We start from the raw sequence: 22,372 nt of genomic DNA on the forward strand, positions 1-22,372 counted from the left end.
TCATTCACTTTCTTGTGTTTTGATGAGGACGCACCGGAGGGAAGGATTTCCCAAGCTTAAGGGTATTTAGAGGGAGGATAGACTTCTGACAGGATGTAGAAACAGTGAATACATCCATGCTATAAAAAAATTAGGGAACAATGATAATAAATCGAGCGTTCAGCCCACAATTAATGATTTTGTTTTTAAATACCTTATTACACAAATATTACTAGTCATTTTATTAACACAAGTTTTCGTGTTAATAAAAACACCCTTAATTAAAACCAGCCGCTATTTCCTTGAAAAAGCAGAACAATTCGTGTTAATTTCAAGGCCGTTGAATAATATTCGTGTAAAAAGGTAAAGTTAATGTCGTTTGCTTACTCTTCAATTTTAATTTAAAAGCTCTTCCTCATTGAATTGACACGGATGTGGAGCAAGAAAGGGAAAGAAAAACTATTCTTTGTTTATTCAGCACGAAATCGAGCACAATAGATAACAATAGGAGATACAGTTCTTGATGTAAGACATGTGTCTGATATGAAACGGGGACACTTACGTAAAACTGAAACCTTTTTAATGACTAAAAAAGGCTATGAATCTTTGTACACGAGCATTGCTTTACAAATTTGCTTTGTACACGTACAAAGTAGAAATAGGTGGAAAGCTAAACATAGTGTGTAGAGGGGTCCAGCCCCCAGCATTTTTCAGCCCCCGGCTAAATTCTAGAAACATAGCCCCACCCTCACAAAGCCCCTAAGCCCAGGGGGTGCATTCTATGCTAAAAGTTTAAATTTGGAGCTATAGAAAACAAGGTACCCACGCTAACGAAGTAAACTCAATAAAATAATTCAATGCTTTAAACTTACGATCATAAACTTGCTGACAGATGTGATTTGTAATTCGAAAATCTTCCTCAAGACAGCAGCCAGGTTACAACTGATCATTTCAAACTTGTCATTGGTTGATTGGTCGTTCGTGTTATCGATCAAAGCGGCACACATGAGTAGATCTTGAGTTCTAGATAAATGAAAATGAGGTAGTGTTCATTCCTATACCGAAAAATTTGGATAACAAGTACCAAAATCACGAAAATAACCTGACGTAACACAAATTGAAAAATTTCGTGTCAATTAAAACCCCTTTTAATTAAAACCATCCGTGGTGTCCTTGAAAAAGCAAATAATAATAATTTCATGTTACTTTTGTGTCTACTTATTTTCGTATAATAAGGTATGAATTTTGCGTTTAAATACCACAAATCGCAGTATAAAATTGATGAGTTGCTACTTAAAAGGTATAAGAAAGAAACAGACGCCGAAACTAGTGATATGTGAGGACTTTATTCGCCTAATTTAAAGAAAGGGCCTGTCATCGAACTACGGCTTCCGAAAGCGCCTTTTGTGCAATCTGTCAGTTAGTGTCCGTTACTACAGATGTTTAAATATTCATGATACTTTGGAGTGGGGGGCGTACGATCTGGCGGTACTCGGGATAAGGCCTAATTTAAGGCCGGGAAGCGGTAAAAACGATAAAAAGTGTTCGGGAAACGGTATTTTGCAAGAGCCACGGTGACGGTAAAAGACCTGATTTTCCGTCCGGGATGAGGTAATTCTTATAAAAAACAACGGTATTTCGGTAAAAGTCATATGTAGAGTACGTAAAATTTTCGGACTATACAAAAAGCTTATCACAGGAGTCAGCAACAAGGTAAAAAAACGCGAAAAACTCCCAAAAAAAATAAGGATCTTACTCCATTTCATAAAAAAAACTTATTTGAAACGTTAATGCGAATGTGCACGGGGCTTTATAAAGCCTGGTTTCTTTGAAAAAGGGAAACTCTTTGTTTTGTTTATTCAATTTATCAAAGGGCGCGTAGAAACCAGACAAAAATTCGAATTTCGAATGTTTTTTTTTTCGAATTGGATCAGCTCGTCTTGTGTTGTGTGGTTTGTTGTGTTGCGCTATATTAGTATGTTGGTGTGCGAAAACGTAAAAAAAAATGTCTGTGTCCACTGTTATTAATTGCAGAGCTATTTTTTATACTTTTGGGAACTCTGGAAGAAATTACAAGGAAAATTTTGTATTCCGTGTAGCCGTTTCAGATGATACACAAAAAGATGTGAAGAAGTTTAAAAGTTTCATCAGGTTGGTACTTTCTCTTGAATTTTGGTAAATTCTTAATTTTTGTACTTCTTGGTTTTTGTTATGTTATGCAAAGTTATTTGCACATTTAAAAGTACTTAGATTGTTATGAATTTTTCCCTCCCCTGGCAACCTGACAGGAATGGGTTTTTTCAGGCTTTTTTTACAAACAGGGAGGAGGAGAACTTTGGGTTCGTAAAGTTGAGCTAGAATGTATGTCTGTGTGTGTATCTGTCTGTCTGTCACCTCGAAACTTTGGGTCAGGCTGGAAGCTTCAAAAATGGTCGAATTTTCGGCTGAAATTTCAGCTTGTTTTTTACTTGGGTTAGATTTTCAGATTTAACCTTTCTGCAGCAAAAAAAAGTGAAGCACGATTTTGTGACTTTTTGAATTTCGAGGTGATGGGTAGGCGGATAGGATATAGCATTTTCATTGTTCTCGGAGTGCGAGATCAGGAAAAGTTGGCGGCAAACGCTATTTCGCATCTCTCGAACCAGTGAACTTGCATGGTTTAGTCACGTGACTTTGGTAGGAAATCCCGGGGTGGTTACTAGGCAAAAATGGGTGCTGGGTATGTGCGGACGATAAGGGTCGGTTTTTTCACCTTCATAAGTCTCTCTAAGGGTGGGAAAATTCACCCTCTTTAGGAAATTTTTTGAAAATCGAAGAAAATTTTTTCAAAAAAGTCTCTTTAAGGGTCATATTTTCACTAAAATTTGGTCTCTCTAAGGGTCGGTTTTCGGAGGTCCCGTCCGCACATACCCGTCATCCGCCAACCCTAGTACCCCCGGGTAGGAAATCCTACAAAGCCCCACCAAGTACCACCAAGGATAAGCTTCACTTTTTGATCAAGACCGCGGCGGGTCTAACCCTTCGTGCTTTACAGATATCTGTACATATCTGTGTCTTTTTCATTTTTTTCAAAGTAAGTTTTTATTTCTTGGGGCGTGGTCACGAGTTTTAGCCTCAAAACGAGGCTTAAAACTTTGGGGCAGGCTGGAGACTTTTAAAATTGTTTGGTTAGGCTGAAATTTTGCACACTTGTTCCTTGGCTTAGGTGATTATTTGGGGGCGTTTTTTTTTCTTTTTTTCTGATTTTTCGGAGCGTGGTCACGAGTTTTAGCCTCAAAACGAGGCTAGAATCAGAATACCTTGGCTAGAACTACATACTTGGTTGTTAGATTGTCACCTGTATCAAGTTTGATAACGACGTCTATACCTCTTTTAGTTCCAAAGGTGGTGTCGAGCAGGCAGCGCTGAAAGCTGGACTTCAAAATCCTTTAGACATCAGACTGATGCGAAAAGAAAATAACATGTCATCGATGTATGCGATCAACACCGATGATCAGCTGGTACTTGAGCTGCCAACAATACTCAATGGAACGGACACACTTCACGGTACGATTTTTATACATGATCTATCTGGCTTAAACAGGAAAAGCGACTCTCTTAGCACCTATTAAAAGTACTTAAAATATATGTACAAATTTTCAAGAACAACCATAATATGCACCACCACTGCCGCCTGACTCCAATCACTCCAGTGTCAGTCCATAAATGTAGTTTATTTTCTAGTAGTAGATATAGGATCTATGGAAAAATCCGATGAAATTTGATTTTTTTCAAAATAGACAATGAAGTACATTGATGAGTACTCAGTAATGCTTTGTAAAGGTATAAATCAAAATAAACGGGCGGTTGGACTTTCATAAACGGGGGAGGGGATAGCCGATGTTACTGGGGGAAAAATACAAAATTACTAGCACTACTCTACAAAGACGTTTTATCATTCCTCAATTAGTCTTGGTGTATGAGAAGAGGATCAATTTTACCCCGAAAACACCCCATATCCAGATCGTTATTGAAAATGACAATAATCGAACAACAGGAGAACCACCATTAAAGGAAGAAGACATTGAAGAGAAAGAGTTGAAAGAATTGAAAACCGGTGAGAAACTTATTATATATACATTCGACGCTCTCTAATTCGATTTTCAAGGGGAATTCAAATTAGAGAGCGTCAACTGTATTTACCATTTTAACAGTATGAATAACCTCCATTCGAAAAATCCCATTTAAGGGTTGTTAGGAAACGTTTAAATATTAGTTATACCTAATACAAAATTACTTTGAACGACGTAAGTATAGAATAATTTTAATACCGAGAGGTTCTTAAGCCTCTGAGATACAACTGAGATATTTATAACTTATAACTCTATTTCTCCATAGCTGGATGGTACAACTGGGACTATAATGCCAATATATATATGAATAAAATGGGTCCAAATTTTAAATAATATTTTTATTTCCCTTTACATAGATCATTACACTGCATGCGTCGAAAAATTGACATCAAAGGATACTCGACCAGTGCGATCAATAGAAGACTTCATGAAAAGACCAGCGAAGAAACGCAAGACTGACAAAGGATCAACTCAAAAGAAAGCTGCTTCAGCGCCGTCGACTGAAGTCATTGATGTTGACGCGGATGGTATATTTGACGACCAATACGACGACAGTTATCTCACAGTGTAAGCTTGAATGTTATATTAATTATATATACACACACTTCTTTTAAAGGAAACATCCACCTCAGAAAAAAATATTTCATAGCATCAATTTTTTTGACCAAATGAAGCTGTTTTTCAGAAGTTGGGAGTTAGCATCACATAAAAACTGTTGAAATGTTATTTTAAACTGTACGGAATTCACTTTGTCGACAAATCTTATGGTAAAATAGGAGCAAGCAACGTTATATCACATCTTCCATTTTGTAGTCCTGTTTACGTCATTCATGACCCGCTAAGGTTTATTTTGATCAAGTTTTTTTGTCAATTTGTTATACACCTGTCTCTATACCCCCAGTGGATATCAATTTAAACAATCAGGGTCAAAATATAGAATTTTGGTTATTTCCTCGCTTTTCGAAATTTGAAGTTCAGGCGAGAGAAGTTTTGAGCTATCTGTTAAAACTAATCGAATATTTCAATTTGGAAGGGTTTTATTGACTTTCAGGCTATATTCGTGGAAATCTCCCTTTTTTCTCTAATATTATGACCGTGATTGCAGGTCAAATTTTTCAAGCAGATCCTCTGTCTCCATTGAGTTCCGTATGCGTAAGAAGCTCTGCAGAGTTTTTATCAAAAACTATTTACAAATCTGCGTACGTTAAGCGTACAAACTTTTGCGAGGTCGAAAATTCGCGAAATTTACGACATTTATTTTCGCGAAATTGAGAAAAATATTTTTCGCGAGCATAAACTTTCGCAAATTTGGTGATGAAAATTTTCACACGAAAAATAGCTCAAAAGTGACAGTGACTATCGGAGTTTAACAAATTTTCAACTTTTTAAACAATTTTTCGCGAGCAAAAACTTTCACGAATCGCCTTGTTCAGAATCAGACATTTACTTTTGCGAAAAAAGCCAAATTTCGCGAAAATCGCGAAAATTTGTATGCTTAACCTTAAAGTAATATTTTGCAAGGAAAAAAGATTCGACCTGAGCAAACTCGGATCAAACTGAATTTCTTATCAAACTCGGAGCGAATTGAATCTTTTTACCGTACCTTTTAGCTTAAACCATTTAACCCTTTGGGTAGATGGGACGCTCCCAACCTAGAAGCCTGTACCACATGGTTTCCACCTGCTGTGCCTGTATAAGGATTTCTATGTCAATGTGAAAAGTCGTCTGTGGTACTGGGACTGTTAGGTCGGCTTTGTCATTTCTAATTTTATTTACCTTTCTTACACAGTGACGATGACGATCTTGGTCTAGACTCAGATGATGACTATCCTGAATTGGAAGCAGATCTCCTCTCACAATCTGACCTTAGCTCTGAAAGTACATTTGAATCGGAGACTGACGACATTGCAGACTGTATGGATACCAATCATTTAGATGGTTCAAGTTTTGAGAAGTGGCGTATTTCGGGGTGTGGTTTCGAACAAATGGACGAAGTTGTCATCAAGCTGGATCGATTAATCAGAGAAGAAAAAATCTCCAAGGATCAAATTTTTTACAAGTACTTACATAGTTTGCACCCCCCCCCCTTTTTAATAGGGGGGGATGCCAACTTTCTGGAGGGCCTTTGTAGGGGGGGTACCGAGATCTGCCGAAAAAACTAGGGGGGATGGGAATCTAGGGGGGGGTCAAATAAAAAAGGGGGGGACCTGAAGAACTTTCAACAGAACACACACATTTTAGATTAGATTTTAAAATGATCAAGATTAATGAAAAACGCCAGTTATATTCTGTCATTGTTGGCTCGTGACTATAATACTTCATACTCTTTCTTGTTGATAATTTTGCTGGTAGGTGGGAAAGCGAGTTTCCTTCGAAACGGATTTTCTGTAAAAAAAAAGGGGGGGGGGATAAGATTTCATTACAAAAGGGGGGGATGGGTATATAGGGGGGGATGAAATAAACCTAGGGGGGTTCATACCCCTTTGCAAACTATGACTTATCCGATATCGTCGACAGCTTCCTAGACCCAGACCATATTTTTGACCAGGACGTCTTGGAATTCTTTTCAACCATAACATACTTAGGCGGCAAAAAAACCTTCAATTTTATTCGAGGGCCAATGTTTTATGGCCAAGGTAGGGACTTTAACCGCAACCGAGACTACCAGAAACTAAGAATGAATCTTGGGGGCCCCTCGGAATCAATATGCCAAAGGGAAAACGCAGCGTTTACCACCAAATCTGGAATCATACAACCACTCAACAAACTGCATCTTATGGTTTCTTGTGAAGCGACAGATGAAGCCCCGATACCGTTGGTTTCAAATCCCCAACTTCTCGTTTTCCCATGCTCTTATAGCAACGATGGTACTGCTCTGAAACCTGCAGTTGAGTTCGACCCGGTATCTAAGACCAACGTCGGATTGACTGTACCAGTAGACATCGAGTTCGTCGAAGAAAACGATCCTCCAGATCCGAAAATGTTACAGGAACTTATTGTTACTGAAGCAGTTGTTGGTTCAGTAACTACCATTGACAATCGGGTATCCCTGCCTCTTTCTGTTGAGTATACACCAAAGCAGGGAAAACCGGAGAAAAAATACACGAGATGTTCGAGAGTCATGTGAAAGTTATCCAAATGTGTAAAGGATGCGCCGACGATGCTAATGGTAACTGCTTGATTCTAGAACCCAATAAACATTGTAATTCCTTCTGCGCTGACTGTTTTGACAATAAGGAACTTTGTGCTGCTTGCATCGATGATGGTCAAGTTAGTGTTTTCCCTGCAGTTAGAATTTGCAAGCCTTGCATCTCTAAGGGCATCCAGTGTGTTCGAAGAGCTGTTTTTATTGTTACCACGGATTGTGAGGAGGGGAATAAGCAAATGTTTTTGGCTCTAAAGGACGCTCACGAGAAAAAAACCATCGATCCAGAACTAGCGTTAGCTCTCCCACTTCCGGACACACCACATCTCGGGAAGAGTTTTAAAGCTTCTTTTAGCAATTGGTTTTTAAAGTTGTTGAATGAGAGAGGATGTTTGAGCTTTTTACATACGTTGCGAAACAGATCCTCCGAAGAAGAAATGGCAATCATGAAAAAACTAATTACGAAAAATGATTACGTGCGAAACAAAGATCGTCAAGATCCGATAGCCGTACTTAAATTATCAGACCGTAAAGTTGTTGATCATTTGTCAAAAGTAGGCTACGTTGTACACACTATTATTCCAGAGGTGACCAAGTTTACTCAACACAACAAAGTCGGGATGTATCCCACTCCCTTAGATGTTTGTCTGGGTCCATATGGCTCTCTTTACATGTTGTGCAATGACCAATCGAAAAAACTCTCGAATATTCACAAAATCCAATTGCATAACCCAGTTGAAAAAATCGATTTTGTCAAAGCAGTGGATGCTGAACAAATCTTCTACAAAGATAATCGCCTTTACTACTTCAAACGTAAACAACAAATATGCTTCATTCCAGTTGGTTTGAAGGATTTCGCCAAAATCCGATCAAAGAAAGAAATGTCAAGTTATGCCAAATCGTTTGGATTGCACCTCGATGAGAAATCAAGATTCAAGCAAATGAAGGATAAGGTTTCATTTTTCGATTTCCTTGAATACAATGACTAATTATGTCATATTTTATTTTTTGTTTTTGTCTCTGTTCCTGTTCTTGTTCTGTTTCCATTACTATTTTGTGTTTAATTGTAGGGGGGTCATTTTTCGAATTTTTACCTCCAAAAGCATTTAATTATGATCCCTATTTGATAGATCTTTCCTAAAAAAGTGCTAAAACCATAATTTTCCTTGGGCAAATCAGCAAAATCTGGTCAAGACCACTTTCTTATGACCCCCTCCCCTTTTTAATGCATTTTGTCGTGGAGTACCCATCCCCTTCCTCTACAATTAGGCAAAAAAGGATGATGGGCCTCTGTAGACAATGTTGCTTAATGGAGACTAGACTTTCCGGACGGAGCATATCACTTAAAATGAATGATGTTATTGTTATTATTATTATTTTTGTTATTACTGTCGTTACTAGGTTATCCGGCATATTAATCATAAGAAAGAAGAACACAAATTGAACAGTTTCCTTGAATTCGCGGTCAATGTTCCTGGAAAACAAACTTTTGATGCACTATCGTTCGCTAAAGAAGACTTGTTAACTATCTTTGGTGTGAATAACGAGAAGAAAGAGATCGTGAAAATAGAAGCAGCGTTTGATGGGTAATTGATAATTTAAAATTGAATAAGAAAGGATAAAAATCTCACACCTAAGTAATATATCATAATCCTTTCGTGCACAAGTCCTTATTATTAACATTATGGTAAATACAGTAGCGAATCTAATTTTCAATAGTCTTATTGAAACTTGTGATTCCTTAGAAAATTTCTCTCAATTTATTCTTCGGTTAAAAGTTAAAACAATATCTGACTTGATTCTAGATATGGTGTTGTTGGTGAAGTGAATGTCGTGCTTTTGATTCCTGAAGATATCCCTTTCATCGTTTCTCTTTGTGTGTTTGGTCAGAAGGTCTTCTTTGCTGATAAGGACAATCTGTATCTCAAAGGTAAAATAAGTTCTTTACAATTTTAATTTTACGACGATGTGGACCTAGTCATTGTATTCAGTTTTACTGTAACTTTTTCTCGAAACAGTTTGAAGCTAAAACTAAAGTATTTATGTTTGATTATCCACTACAGATCTATCAACTGGTGAATTCAGTACCATTCTACAATACGGAGTCCATCGTATCTTACGCTTCAAATCAGGAATTATAATTTCTTTGCCAAAAGAGCACAAAGTCTGCGTTTGGAATGAATCCGAAGGTTTAAAAGATTTTATTGGCAGTGGGAAGGAAGGAAACCTTGATGGTAAAGCACTCCAGTGTCAACTCTATCAACCTCTTGGTATGTGTGTTGAATTCGATAACGTCGTATATGTTGTTGACTACAAGACATCGTGCGTTAAGGTTGTATCAACAATGATCCACACCGCAACATTTTTGGATGCCGTTGGTAACTTACTTCGAGCTTTTTCAATCCATGAAAAAAAAGGTTTGTGTATTAGTTATAATAATTATGATTTTTTTTGGTCACTCCTTGCACCTAGAACTCTACATCTTTTATCCTCAATCAGCAGCGAAGCTGAAAGTAGAATAACTCAATTTAATTAGGATTTTTGAAAGAGTTAGGAAAGAACTACAGTCGCGAGTTTGGTAAGTTGTAAAATTACCGGCTACTGAAACTATTTTAACAATAGAATAATTAGGTAGGTAGACTCATCGCTAAAAGGATTAAAGCTTCAATAGTTTCTGAATTGGTGTAAACTATATTCTATCACATTTCCAGCATCATGTTGAGCACGATGAATATTTTTAGACGGTTGCCGTAGATTTGTTAGCAACTCACCAACTCGCAACTTTCTAACTTACGTCTCTTTGAAACTGTTAAAATAGAGAAAGATCTAGTACTGTGCCCGTTTTACCTACTTGGTGCGACTGTATTTTTGCATTGTGCTCGGAATTTAGTTCGCAGCTGCATATAATTTATCAAAATTAAAGTATTCGGTAAAATATCTTACGCTGAGCGAAAACTATTAGTACATATCCCCATCAAACAAAATGTCGACTTTAGAACTATTTAGCATTTAAAGTTTGATAACAAACCATCGTTTATAGGTGATTATGAACTTAAGCCTCTACCTGAAGCGTCGAAACTAATTTCGAAATCGTTGAATGTCATCTCCGGATTTGAAGAAGATATCAGAACTTGTGGAGCCAAAGTCCCTTCAGCATTGACTGGTGCACACGGATTTGTTTCGACAAAATCATTCGTATCTTTGCAAATGTCAGATTGGACAATCAAAAAGTTGATGGAAAATCTGGAAATGTTTTCTTTTTCATTAATGGATGCTAATCTACTCAGCATGATGACGCTATCCATTGAGCATTTTCACTCAACAACCCACGTCAAGCACGTTTTGATGAGTCAATTACAGTACTCAAGAGAATTCATGCGATCCATCAAAGAATCATTAAAGCGCACACACCCTTGGTCCGCATTTTACTTCACTAGTCGAAAAGGAAGTTGGTATCCACCTCCTGAAGGCAGTTTCAATTTCAACAAGCTTGCTCCCATTCTTCCAAAAAAGACGCCCTCAGTTTCTCTCGATAAAAAAGACGAAAACCGTTTGCAAACTTGGGCTAACAGTTACACGAGAGCTGTTCGCCAGAGAACTGTACGCCAGGAAACGACTATGGCGAAGATGGGGACTTTACCACATTATCTGTACTCAAATAAGATCAGCGAAGTCATCGCGTCTACCAACGATTTTGGAATTCCAGCTGACCAGGACCATACCGTACATGATGAGACAGGCGCATCTGACCAAGTTGCAGAAACAATTCCAGCTGACCATGACCATGACGTACATGACGTACATGACGAGACAGGCGCATCTGACCAAGTTGCAGAAACAATCGAGCAGCCCGACCAATTTGATGCTTCAGATGTCGATGATAATGAAGAAAACGTTGAAAGAACCGAAACCCACAACATCGAAAATGCTCTGGATGAAGGATCGTATTTCCTTCTTGGACGGTCATCTAGGTTTGGCAGAGCAATCAAGATAAACTCGAAGCTCCTTTCGTGAAACTTTACTATTTTTTCAATATTTTTAAAATTCTCAAAAACGTGCCTTAACTTTAAAATGACATAACTCGGTGATGGTAATGATTCAAATTGAAAAAAGGACCAACCAAGGTTTTAGTTGGACCTCCCTGTACCACATTAACATAAAAAGTCTTTGTGTTTTAACTTCTAAAAATTTCCACCTTGACATATAATCAAGGTCTGAACGTTTGATTATATGATTATACGCTATTAATTATACACTTTTTTCTGGGACAACCAGTACATTTTTTTAGAAAAGTAGTTTACTAGTTTATTTTTGTAAATTTTCGCAATCGAAGCAAAATACGAAAATAGTGATCTATCTCATACACATCCCATTCCATTTTGCCGAATTTTGAATTCTAGTCCTTAGAATTTTATGGGGAAAACAGCGGGACCGGTATTTTCGAAAATTTTGGACGGGATAACGGTAATTTTCAAAAAAATGGCCGGGATGGCGGTAATTCAAAACCTCGTACGCCCTTTGGAGATTCCATAGGATTTGTAATTGTGAATTCATTTCTGAATCAATTTTACTGATTTAATCTCGATGTTGTAAAAACGAGCAAGGGACATTACATCTACGTGAATAAATTCATTTGAAAGCAATGGATGAATATATAACATACTTGGCAATGGAGTTAGCAGCCGCTTGGCGTACTCTGATATCTTCATCACCAAGGAGATGAGTCAACACGTGGACAACTTGTTGTTGAATGTTGATGTATTTCTTGTTCAGCGTTGATAGGTGTTTGTATGTTATCCAGTGTGGCTCGATGATTTGTAACAGTTTGTAGTCCAGTTGATGAAACGTTTCCAGAATTTCAGTCTATATTAATATGAAAGAGCCAAAAACAATTTTATCAGAGAAAAACCTTTGTGTTGTGTTAAAAAGAACATAACATGTCATTGACAAAACAAAAAATCTAAACAAACATGGCTAATTTCGATCTTTTGAATTTTTTTTTTCAAATTAGTTTTGATATGTGATTTAATAGTTCCATTTTACGGCAATATTACCAGCCCTGGCGTCGATAATTGAATAAAAGGTCATTAGGATCCGAATGATCTAACTGACGTCATCATTAATTCGCTGACAAAATAAATATGAGATGGCACTGGGGTCAGCTCATCTCATGCTTACGTAATCTCTCAATGGAAGTGTTAGGGTTGATAGGGTTGTATTATATTCCATACTGATACTCAAAGAAAACTTACTTTGACCAACCAATAAGAGCAATCATACAGGCCGATCATTTGTTGTACTAAATCGTACGCTAAGATGTTATGATCACTACCGAGCAATCCCAAGATGCAATGTCTTGCTGTATGACAATTCTGTTTGATGGTGACAGCAGACTCATCTTTGAACAGATCACCAATGATACCCAACGCATCCATCAAATCAATGGGTTCTGGAGAAAGATAGAGAGAAAAGAAAGATTTCGATGAATACATAAAACTTCATATTTCGTCCCAGCAATCGAAAGTAAAAATATCTGAATTTCATCAACCTATATTATTACTAACTGGTTCAAGTATGAGTAATCCGCTCTTTGATAGTGACCGTAGGGCAGTGGTATTCGGCTACGGTTCGCAAGGTTGTGGGTTCAACCCCCAGCCGGGTCATACCAAAGATTCCCAAAATGGTACTTGATGCCTCTCTGCTTGATGCTCAACAATTAAGAGGAGGAGTCGCCTCCGACTACGGTCGCTTACTTACTTATTTACATACTACTTTGATATGTACCTTTTTCGATAAGATATTACCATACTAATTCTACCAACCGCAATCAATTTGACTTACGCCGGCCAAGCAGAACGAGAAACAAAGTGAGACCTTATGTAGAAAGATTTTTAGATTCTACAATGATGGACAAAATACTTGGCACAAAAGGGAAATTCACCGGGGTGTTTTGAAACCACAATCGATTTGTAAGTGCTCTAAAGTAGGTTCGAATGGTAGAGTTTTAACTCTGAGTTTTAACGCTAGACTTAAGACTTAGGACCTTAGGATCTGAGGATCCAAAAGTTCAAAAATGGTCCAGTAGGGCTTGAAATATCGCCTAGAAACCAATAAATCCCTCCCAGATCGAAATAATCGATGAAATCAAGTTGAAGGCCTAAAAATTGACATTCTCGCTCGAACTTCAATTTTCGAAAAATTGTAAATTAGCCAAAAGTGCCAATATATTATGACCATTATTGTCTGAGAAACTGAAAAATGCCAAATTCTGCTCAGCGGGGGGTCTAATTTCAAGTTTCAAGCAATTTTTCGGGCTCAAAATCCGCTTTTTGTCAATTTTAGGGGCTTAAACTTGAAAAAAAGTTAAAATTTTCTGAAATTTTCACGTTTTTGACTTTTCGTAAATTGGACCTTTTCAAAAAGTTAAATATTTCACAAAAAATTGATTTTGACCTAATGAAAATGCCTCAAAATGGTCGGAAAAGGGTTATTTTTCACATTTTTGGGGTTTTCTCCTAATTTTAGACCCCCCGCAGAGTAGAAATCGGCATTTTTGATTTTCAAAGACAATGATGGACAAAATACTTGGCACAAAAGGGAAATTCACCGGGGTGTTTTGAAACCACAATCGATTTGTAAGTGCTCTAAAGTAGGCTCGAAGGGTAGAGTTTTAACTCTGAGTTTTAACGCTAGACTAGGACCTTAGGATCTGAGGATCCAAAAGTTCAAAAATGGTCCAGTAGGGCTTGAAATATCGCCTAGAAACCAATAAATCCCTCCCAGATCGAAATAATCGATGAAATCAAGTTGAAGGCCTAAAAATTGACATTCTCGCTCGAACTTCAATTTTCGAAAAATTGTAAATAAGCCAAAAGTGCCAATATATTATGACCATTATTGTAGATGCTCTGTCTGTGATTTTTCCATTTGTTCTATAAACTTTTAGGGTAAGAGGTTAAAAGTGACTCACTCACCTTTCAACAAATAGGCGCGTTGTCTAAAATTAGCAAAATGTCATTTTAATACAATAATGACCAGTTAGTGAGGACTGAACTGAGAAATATTGCCCGAGGTCAAATAACGACCGAGCTTGCGAGCTTGCGCTTTACTAATAAAGTTTACGTACCAGTTTCATATTTAGCTGACATCTTTGAATTCCAATCTGTGAACTGACCAACCGAGAATCTTATTGCAGCTTGTATGAAGTGACCAATGACAGCGGAAACCGATCCTTTGATTTGTGGATCTTCGTGATTCTTTAACTCCAATACATCCCTCACAAGTTGTCGGCTGGACCCTTCCGTTTGCAGTTCTTTCGGTAACACTCTAGCTAACAATGCTTCTGGGAAGAGATTCAAAGCCGAACCGATGCAATGTAACGCCAGAGATTTGACACTAACTCTTGTGCTCGAGTCTGGTAACACTTTACCAGGCTGACCAGAGAGTAGGAAAGAGCATAACAATTGTACGCAATTTAAGAGTGGAACGCCAGTGCAAGCAACAGCATCAATGTTGAATTGTCTCTCCACAACAGCTTGGACGACTGTGCTACAAAATGACTCGTTGCGAAAAATTTCATCCATACTGGTTTGGCTACTCGTCTCTTCTTGAATGTCGAGGAAAGCACTTTCTAAGCAGTCCCTTTTCGCACCCAGCGGATCACCTTTTAAAAAATTTATCAAAATGGCATGTTTTATTATTTGAGTAACTGCACCAGATAGCTTCCTTTTAGGATAATACAAGTGGGTTCCTCTCTTTTTCATGGAAATTCAATTTTAGCTATTAATTGAGATTAAATTATGCTCAAAGCGAGGTTTCCACCTATTTTTACTTTATGGTATGCTGAATAACTTTTTTCAAACATCAATGTAGACCACTCTTAGTCCCCTTCTAACCCTTAGTATTCGTTGGATGTTTTGTGGGACGCAACCGCATGTTGTTAGTTGGTGAGTATGCTTTGTGAAAGCCAAAACCAATAACAATCAATGTTAATGGTAACAGAACTTTATACTAGTTTGATTAGAGAAAACGATTTAAGTTAATTTCAAACTCAAAGTTTAATGCCATCCAGGATGGTAATCTTCAGTGAAATAAACGTTTTTGAAACTTTGAGTATGAAATTAACTTAAATCGTTTACTCTCAAACTAGTTGGTATAAAGTAGATAGGATTTGAGACTTTTCGTCAATCGCCAATCGTAATCTTGGTAAAATAGCTATCCCCGTAACAAGGATTTTTTTGGGAGCTATGAAAAAGGTTCTTTTTACCTTCAATTTCGACCATGCTTCCATTGGTGTATGTTCTGGGCAATTTAAGTCCTTCTTCATTTTCTTGGTCCATTTCAGGATCGTCTTCAATGACTTCTGTTGATGGTGAAAGAGCTTCCGTTTCAATGTTGCTGACCTAAAGAATGTATATAATAGCAAAAATGAAGCAGACATACGAGAACTTTCGACTATTATTTAGTGGTCAAGGTGTGTATTTTTTATGTTTCCTTCGGAAAATGGATTTCATAATTTGTTTGGGTTTAGTTTATTTTTAAGTACAGGCTACTTTCAACACTTTACTAAGACAGAGATGAGACCGAGGAGTTTTGAAATCAGATCATTCTTAACAAATCGAGAAATGGGAAATGTCAAAATGTAAATGAAAAGGTAAAATAATAGGTGATGTGGTCAACGTTGAAATGTATATGAATGCCAATTTAATTCTATTATAGGGGAAATTCACCGTCCCAGCCGAGAAAGCAGTGATTTCACTACAAAAATCTGATTTAGGTGGCGTAGGTCTAAAATAATAACCACTAGGTTGATGTATGATGACCAAGATTTCACATTCACATGTTTAATAAGAAATTTGAAATAATCTCGCTTCATCTCACCTGAACTGAGGGAATTTTCGGTATAGCAGAGAAAACAGGCGTTGTTGCTGGCCACCCTCGCTGATTCCTGATACTCCACCCAAAGAAAGATCCAAGCTCACAGCATCACTCTTGTCTCTTAGATCTGTTGTTGAACCAGAAGCCAGGGAGAGAGATGAGAGACTTTGTACTTCACTGGCCATTCCAGAGTCAGTGGTCTCACTTGGTGCTGGTGAATCGGTTCGACCTAGAAAATGATGAATAGTAATCATTTAAAACCAGACATTCACGGGAAATGAATCACAAGATTAATCAACAAATTAGTATTTTGAAATTCAAAAAAAAGACAAACAGCATGCAGCATAAAGGCCCAGCAACCTTTCAAAAAAATGGTGGAAACTCAAAGAAGCATCGAAATTCGCTAAATATGAACAAAAATCGCGATAAAAACACCCAAGACCCACCAATTGAAGCAACAAACACAACTGCAACATGCACCCTTGTTACGTGTATTGATGATGAAGATCAAAATCGACCCAAATGCCGTAGCTGCCAACGTATGGTACATTACGAATGCACACAATTGCCACTTTACCAACTGCAAATATTCGCTAACACGTACAATAATCAATATGTATGTCACAATTGTGTGCGAATAACGAGATCCTTAAGAAGTAAAATCGGAGAAAACAAGTACCATATGATGCAAGAGCAGATTGCTAAAAAAGACGACGAAATCAAAAAACTCAAAAAACAACTGACCAAAAACCGAGAAGTCATCAACAACGACATCGAAACAATGCTAACACAAAAGATGAGCGACCTAGAAGCCAAAACAAGGAAAATGATAAAAGAAGAGATACAACAGACAAAAGATTTTATGAAAGAGTCATCCCGTAAAACCTGCGCTGATATAACCAAAGCACACAAGGAAAATCTTAAATCTGTTGTTGCGGAACAAAAAGAAGAGGAGAGGAGAGAAAAACGAGACATCGAATCAAGAAGAAAAAACATCATAATTCATGGACTCTGTGAACAAGCTGAAGACACGAAAGAAGAAGATCAAGAAGAGGACAAAAAGGAAATTGAGGATCTGCTCAAAGATATCGGCATCCGCGACATCAAACCAACGCATCAACATCGTATTGGGTTCGAACATGAAAAATCGAAGAAAAATCGTCCGATAAAGGTGACCTTGCAAAGTGAAGAAGAAAAAGAAAGAATCATGAGCAACCTTAAAGCCTTAAAAAAGTTTGGATATCATCTAAGCATCACTGATGATTTCACCATCAATGAAAGAAGAAAAATCAAAGAGATGTGCGAAAAAGCTAAAAAATGGAACTCCGAATGTGATTGTGATTTCATTTGGCGTGTGAGAGGAAGTCCCAGAACAGATAACCTTCACTTGATAAAAACAAACAAAAACTTTGCCAACCAAAAGCTGTCAATATCTAGCCTCAGTAGCAGCGACGATGAGCTGCCAACAAAACATTAGTCTTTTTTAATTGTAAAGTAGCGTTGACTTTTATTAGCCTTTGTTGCTACCTTTTCGTCAACATGAAAAATAAACTATTACTTACTACTTACTTACTTACTTACATAGCTATGATTATCTATACTGCACGTTATAAGGCATTGATTCTACGAAAATGAAGTTGAATTGACAAAGCACTGTTTCCTCAAAAACAGCAACACGCTAATGAAAGAATCAAATGCTAAGTCAAACGAAATTTCAATATTACCTTGTTCAGTGTTCAGGTCACCAGTAATCGTTGGAGCGATACCAGTGGAGGACAATAAAATCTCCAACAAAGGTTTAGCTTGACATTGCCACACTTGGTACAGGTTCTCCAGAGCTGCAGTCACCACGTTGTGATCTTTATGTTTGGTGCAAAACATTGTCACTTCGTAAATCTATATTAAAATGCAATCGCAATGTTTAAACACGATAAGATTAATTATTTTAACCATAAAAAAGTAAAATTTGTAGATTTTGACTATGGACTTCCTGTATTATCCAGATTTGAATCTTTCAGTAGCAACAGTGACAAGTTCAATAACACTTAGTAAAATTATAAACATAACAATTAAAACATTCCGATCAGGATAATAAAATAAAAGGATTTAAAAACAAGTCACATCAATTCAATTAGAAATAAGAATTTTATGTAGGATCGAATGAAATGTAAATACTTTTTAAACTCAGTTTGAATTTAAAATGATGTTGCAAAAAAAATAATACCTGCAAATATTGCTTTTTCTCCAGAATTGCTTCCCTGCCTTTAGTAGGACTGAGTGGTGTTTTCTTTGATCCAAAACTTCCTTTGATGCCATGCTTTGAATGGTCACTGTCCAAGTGAGGTACTATGTTACGGAAACTTAGCAACACTCCAAGTATAGTGTGTACAGGTAGACTGTCAGTCAATGGAGTTATCATACCTGAAAAATAGAATAGCAAAGTAAATAATAAAGCACAATGAATATGTATTAATAGATGAAATATTTTTAAAGTTGTTTTGAATGTTTTGGTTCATCAACCAGGTGAGATGGTCAGAGTTTGGCGTGTTAAAGAATGGATGATCCGTTATGAGATGACAATTAAACTCCACTAACAATAATAACACTACCAAGAGTAAGCAAGGAAGTAAATCAAAACCAATAAAATAGATAGAAGAATGAGGAGATGAAGATAGAGCCTAAGACTATGCAAGAACTGTCTGGCTTAGGAAAGATATTGGTGTTCCACCATTTTATTGTTAATCTGAATTCATGTTATTCTGAATAATACCTTTCCATAAAAACCTGTTAAATAGTTTAAATGCATTTTTAACAAATATACTAACCCAACAGCATATTAACAAGCCAACCATAGAAGAAAAGGGGTTTTCGAGAATATTGGCATAGACTGTTAAGTGAAGAAGATGATGTTCTTCTTTGCACTGCTGATGTGGCCCTCAAATTTGGTAAAAAGGATTTCAACAATATCTGAACAAAAGAGAAAAACGTTAATTGAACATAAAATAAACCTCAAAAAACCATCTTTATTGCTGATTCCAAAGCCATGAAACCGATTTTAAATTTAGTGGTATTTTGAAACTTTAATGATGTTTGAAGAATGGGTCTTAAGTACATTGGCTTTAAGTGTGCACTGATCTTCATTTTCAGCTTATCATTTTTTAACCAATGTTTCAATTTTGTGAAATTATGTATCGTCGAAAAAAATAGTTAAGAGCACTACAATTTTAGATAGAGAAAAACAATTCAAAAAATTAATAATGAATGGTATATAAAATAGAAGAATTAATGTTAGAATTGAAGCATTGGTTGGAAAAAGAAAACAAAGATTAGTACACACTTAAAGCGAATGGACTTTAATTACTGGTTGATATCTTTATAGTTTTCAGAAACTTTTTAAATGCCTGTTTAAGACGAAAAACATAACACAGGAGCATGCAAATGAAACAAATCTATGAAAACAACATCTTACCTTGACAGGCACGACGCAACGGGTACGGCAGGTACGGCGGCCGCCGTACCAGATTTTCACAAAAATACCCGAAGTTTTCCTCTTCGTCGGTCAAATCGCTATAAAATCGCTTAAATTTCCTCATTCGCCGTACCAGATATAAAAAGCTTCCGTCGTGCCTGCTTGACATCAGCTTCAGTCATGAACGGCCCCAGCACAGGAATGACTTTTGACAACAAAGTACCAAGATTTTCTTGAATGGAATCATCATTCCTCTTTGCTATCTTCACAATGCATGGAAGCAAATTTGCAACGTAAGGTCTGGAACAAGAAAAAGAAGTGTATATATGGACTGAGCCATGGACTGAAACTACAACCAGAGAACAACTGGTATCTTGCTTAATTTTTAGCTGTTAGGGGAGACATAGATTACTTAAAATAAACCGATAGTGGAAGCAAATTTGTAATGTAATTCTGAAAAAACAAAAAACAAAAAACATTGCAAAGAAAAAGGTCAAATAATTATGAAATTGACGAGGTTGCGTACCTGCGTTTGTGAGCTCTTATCAAGTGACTTGTGTCCCCAAATCTTTGCATGGCTGCTCTCAATGATCTCGAAGATCCATTCTACAAAATAAATGGAATCAAAAAAAGACTTGAGAAAGATGTAACATCTTTATTCAACCATTAATCAAATTCTTTTGAAATCAAATTTTGTATTCTTTTTTTAGGAATTCTAGAAATTTTTAAGAAAATGGTGTATACCTACCTTCTTAATTTCTTTGTAGAGTTCAACTTGGATCCTTCCAATATTTGAATCAAGGAAAGCCTATTAAAAAAACATTGTTACAGTTTTAATAAAGCCCTATGGGTGCTTTCAGGGTTGGGGAAAATATCACAATCTACTCAATGCTCAGAAGTATTAGAGTTTGAAATCTGCAAAAATACAGATTTGTTCAAAAATTAACCGATTAACCTTTGAGATAGAATACTCTATGAGGTTTTGTATAGAGACTACCAACTACCTTCATAATTTTATTGATGGATTCACCAGCAACAAGACGAACGTCTGCCTCGTTATCATCACAAGAGACAAGCAACAACTCCATTGCAAGTGTTAACAACCTTGGAAACTCATTGATGTCTCTAAATTAAAATATTTCATAGGTACAATATTTTTCCAACAAATTAGCCACTACATTACAAGGTTTTAGTTAATTGGTATATGTTTTTAAATTTTAGCAAATTGAAATATATATTGAAAAGCTCTACTTGTGTATGGGGCACTGTATTGACATTTGTTTCCTAAAACTAAAAACTTTCCTAAAACTCGTTAATTGATGTACATAAAGGAGATTTATGCCAATTTGTTTATTGACAAATAAACTTATCTGTACAGATCTGTAATCTATTGTAAGTTTTCCATTCTCTTACTTGACTGTTTGCATGGGTAAATAATCTGAGATGACATTGCAGAAGTTGATTCTCTCTCGAATTAGTGAGTTGTGAATCCTTTTTCCTAAAACAAATTTTACAAAAGTTACATTCATCAAAACTTGTTTGATATTGACGTTGCCTCAAAAACTCTATACCATCATGGCCCTCATCAATAGGAGCTCTTTAATCATTAGTTAATGCTGCCAATGGCTTTTCAAAGTTGTCAGAAATGAAAATATCAATATGGGCAGTATTATTTGAGGTGTGTGATAGCAAACACGTCAAAGCACTATATATAATATCTATCAAGAGTGGGGCATCACTGTAAATGAATCATGACATTCTATCAAACACCCAAATTCAAAAGCTTTTAAAAGTTTTGGGAATGTTATTCAGGACACAGGGGGCGTCGGTAGTAAAATCTCAGACATAATAACGTTTACTACAGTGGTGGTGTGACGAAAAATAGAAAAAAAATTTTACTACCCAGGGTAGTTGAATACTAAAATGGGTGGTATCTATGTGTTAAATGTTGAAAAATTTTTACTACCTGGGTAGTTAAAACTGGTAAAATTAGCAAATTTTAGCTATTTTTGTAATTCTTTTAATTTTTTGGATAACTTTTCTGAAAAAATCTGAAAATTTTTATAATTAAAAAAAATTTTCTGTTGAAAAGTTGTTTACTGCAAACAAAAAATTCTCAAAATTTTTTATCACTGTAAATGAATCAGAACATTCTATCAAACACCCAAATTCAAAAGCTTTTAAAAGTTTTGGAAATGTTATTCAGGACAGACCTTCATTTTTCACATGACAAAGCCTTGGATAAATTTTCGTCCAGAGAGTTTTCAATTACAAATACAAGTATTTTAACCAATTCATAATTTGAACTTTTCATAATATAACATTATTAAAAGACAATATTCTTACTTTGGATTTGGTGATGAAGTTGTTTCATTTCCCTCTGCTACTGCAACAGATTTTTGTGCCAAGTTTACAGCCTGAGTAGATTCTTGCAAATAATGGCTCCTCAGAGCTTCAAATGCTTTTACTATTTTATCAGCCATTTTGATAAATTAAAACAACAAGACTGTCATTTTTTATCCACCTTTATAAGACTCTAATAAAAATAAAAAAAATTTTAAGGCACTTTGAATTATCCTTTCTACAAAAAAACAACACCAAAAGTTAAATTAGGTTTGGTAAGTAAGTAAGTAAGTAAGTAAGTATTTATTTACCATTTAACACTACAGAAAAGATACAAGTGATGATATGCACAAAAAATATATGGAAGGAGACCGCCTTATAGTCTAGCTAATCAAAAAGATGCGGCCACCTAAGTACAGATTGCGTTTATAACACATTGTAAATTAG

The 22,372-nt window shown here is 36.3% G+C and overlaps 2 protein-coding genes across 2 annotated transcripts; both read right to left on the minus strand.

Moving 5' to 3' along the window:
- Positions 1–28: 28 nt before the first annotated feature.
- LOC136811825 (huntingtin-like) lies at positions 29–16,199 on the minus strand. The gene is made up of 7 exons (XM_067068449.1): positions 16,117–16,199; positions 15,503–15,638; positions 14,363–14,899; positions 12,489–12,685; positions 11,900–12,099; positions 852–1,002; positions 29–119 (listed from the first exon to the last, which is right to left on the minus strand). Exons 2-7 carry the CDS (start codon positions 15,573–15,575, stop codon positions 57–59), a joined length of 1,221 nt encoding a protein of 406 aa, XP_066924550.1. The 5' UTR covers positions 15,576–15,638; positions 16,117–16,199; the 3' UTR covers positions 29–56.
- Positions 16,200–18,944: 2,745 nt separating this feature from the next.
- Positions 18,945–22,118, minus strand: LOC136811829 (huntingtin-like). The gene is made up of 7 exons (XM_067068453.1): positions 21,929–22,118; positions 20,996–21,080; positions 20,587–20,707; positions 20,331–20,390; positions 20,109–20,188; positions 19,583–19,882; positions 18,945–19,080 (listed from the first exon to the last, which is right to left on the minus strand). Exons 1-6 carry the CDS (start codon positions 21,954–21,956, stop codon positions 19,693–19,695), a joined length of 564 nt encoding a protein of 187 aa, XP_066924554.1. The 5' UTR covers positions 21,957–22,118; the 3' UTR covers positions 18,945–19,080; positions 19,583–19,692.
- Between the last annotated feature and the right edge of the window lie 254 nt (positions 22,119–22,372).

The sequence above is a fragment of the Clytia hemisphaerica genome, unplaced genomic scaffold, assembly GCF_902728285.1.
Source record: "Clytia hemisphaerica strain Z4C2 unplaced genomic scaffold, Clytia hemisphaerica genome assembly, whole genome shotgun sequence".
Taxonomy (NCBI): domain Eukaryota; kingdom Metazoa; phylum Cnidaria; class Hydrozoa; order Leptothecata; family Clytiidae; genus Clytia; species Clytia hemisphaerica.

What these genes read in the sequence shown, in the direction of transcription:
- LOC136811825 (XM_067068449.1), bottom strand. Translation starts at nt 15,575, where the DNA reads ATGGACCAAGAAAATGAAGAAGGACTTAAATTGCCCAGAACATACACC. An exon ending in AAGCATGGTCGAAATTGAAG is followed by an intron (nt 14,900 to 15,502) that starts GTAAAAAGAACC and finishes ATTTTTTAAAAG; the next exon opens with GTGATCCGCTGGGTGCGAAA. An exon ending in GCTCTTATTGGTTGGTCAAA is followed by an intron (nt 12,100 to 12,488) that starts GTAAGTTTTCTT and finishes ATATTAATATAG; the next exon opens with ACTGAAATTCTGGAAACGTT.
- LOC136811829 (XM_067068453.1), bottom strand. Translation starts at nt 21,956, where the DNA reads ATGAAACAACTTCATCACCAAATCCAAA. An exon ending in TTACCCATGCAAACAGTCAA is followed by an intron (nt 20,708 to 20,995) that starts GTAAGAGAATGG and finishes ATTTTAATTTAG; the next exon opens with AGACATCAATGAGTTTCCAA. An exon ending in CCATCAATAAAATTATGAAG is followed by an intron (nt 20,391 to 20,586) that starts GTAGTTGGTAGT and finishes TTTTTTTAATAG; the next exon opens with GCTTTCCTTGATTCAAATAT.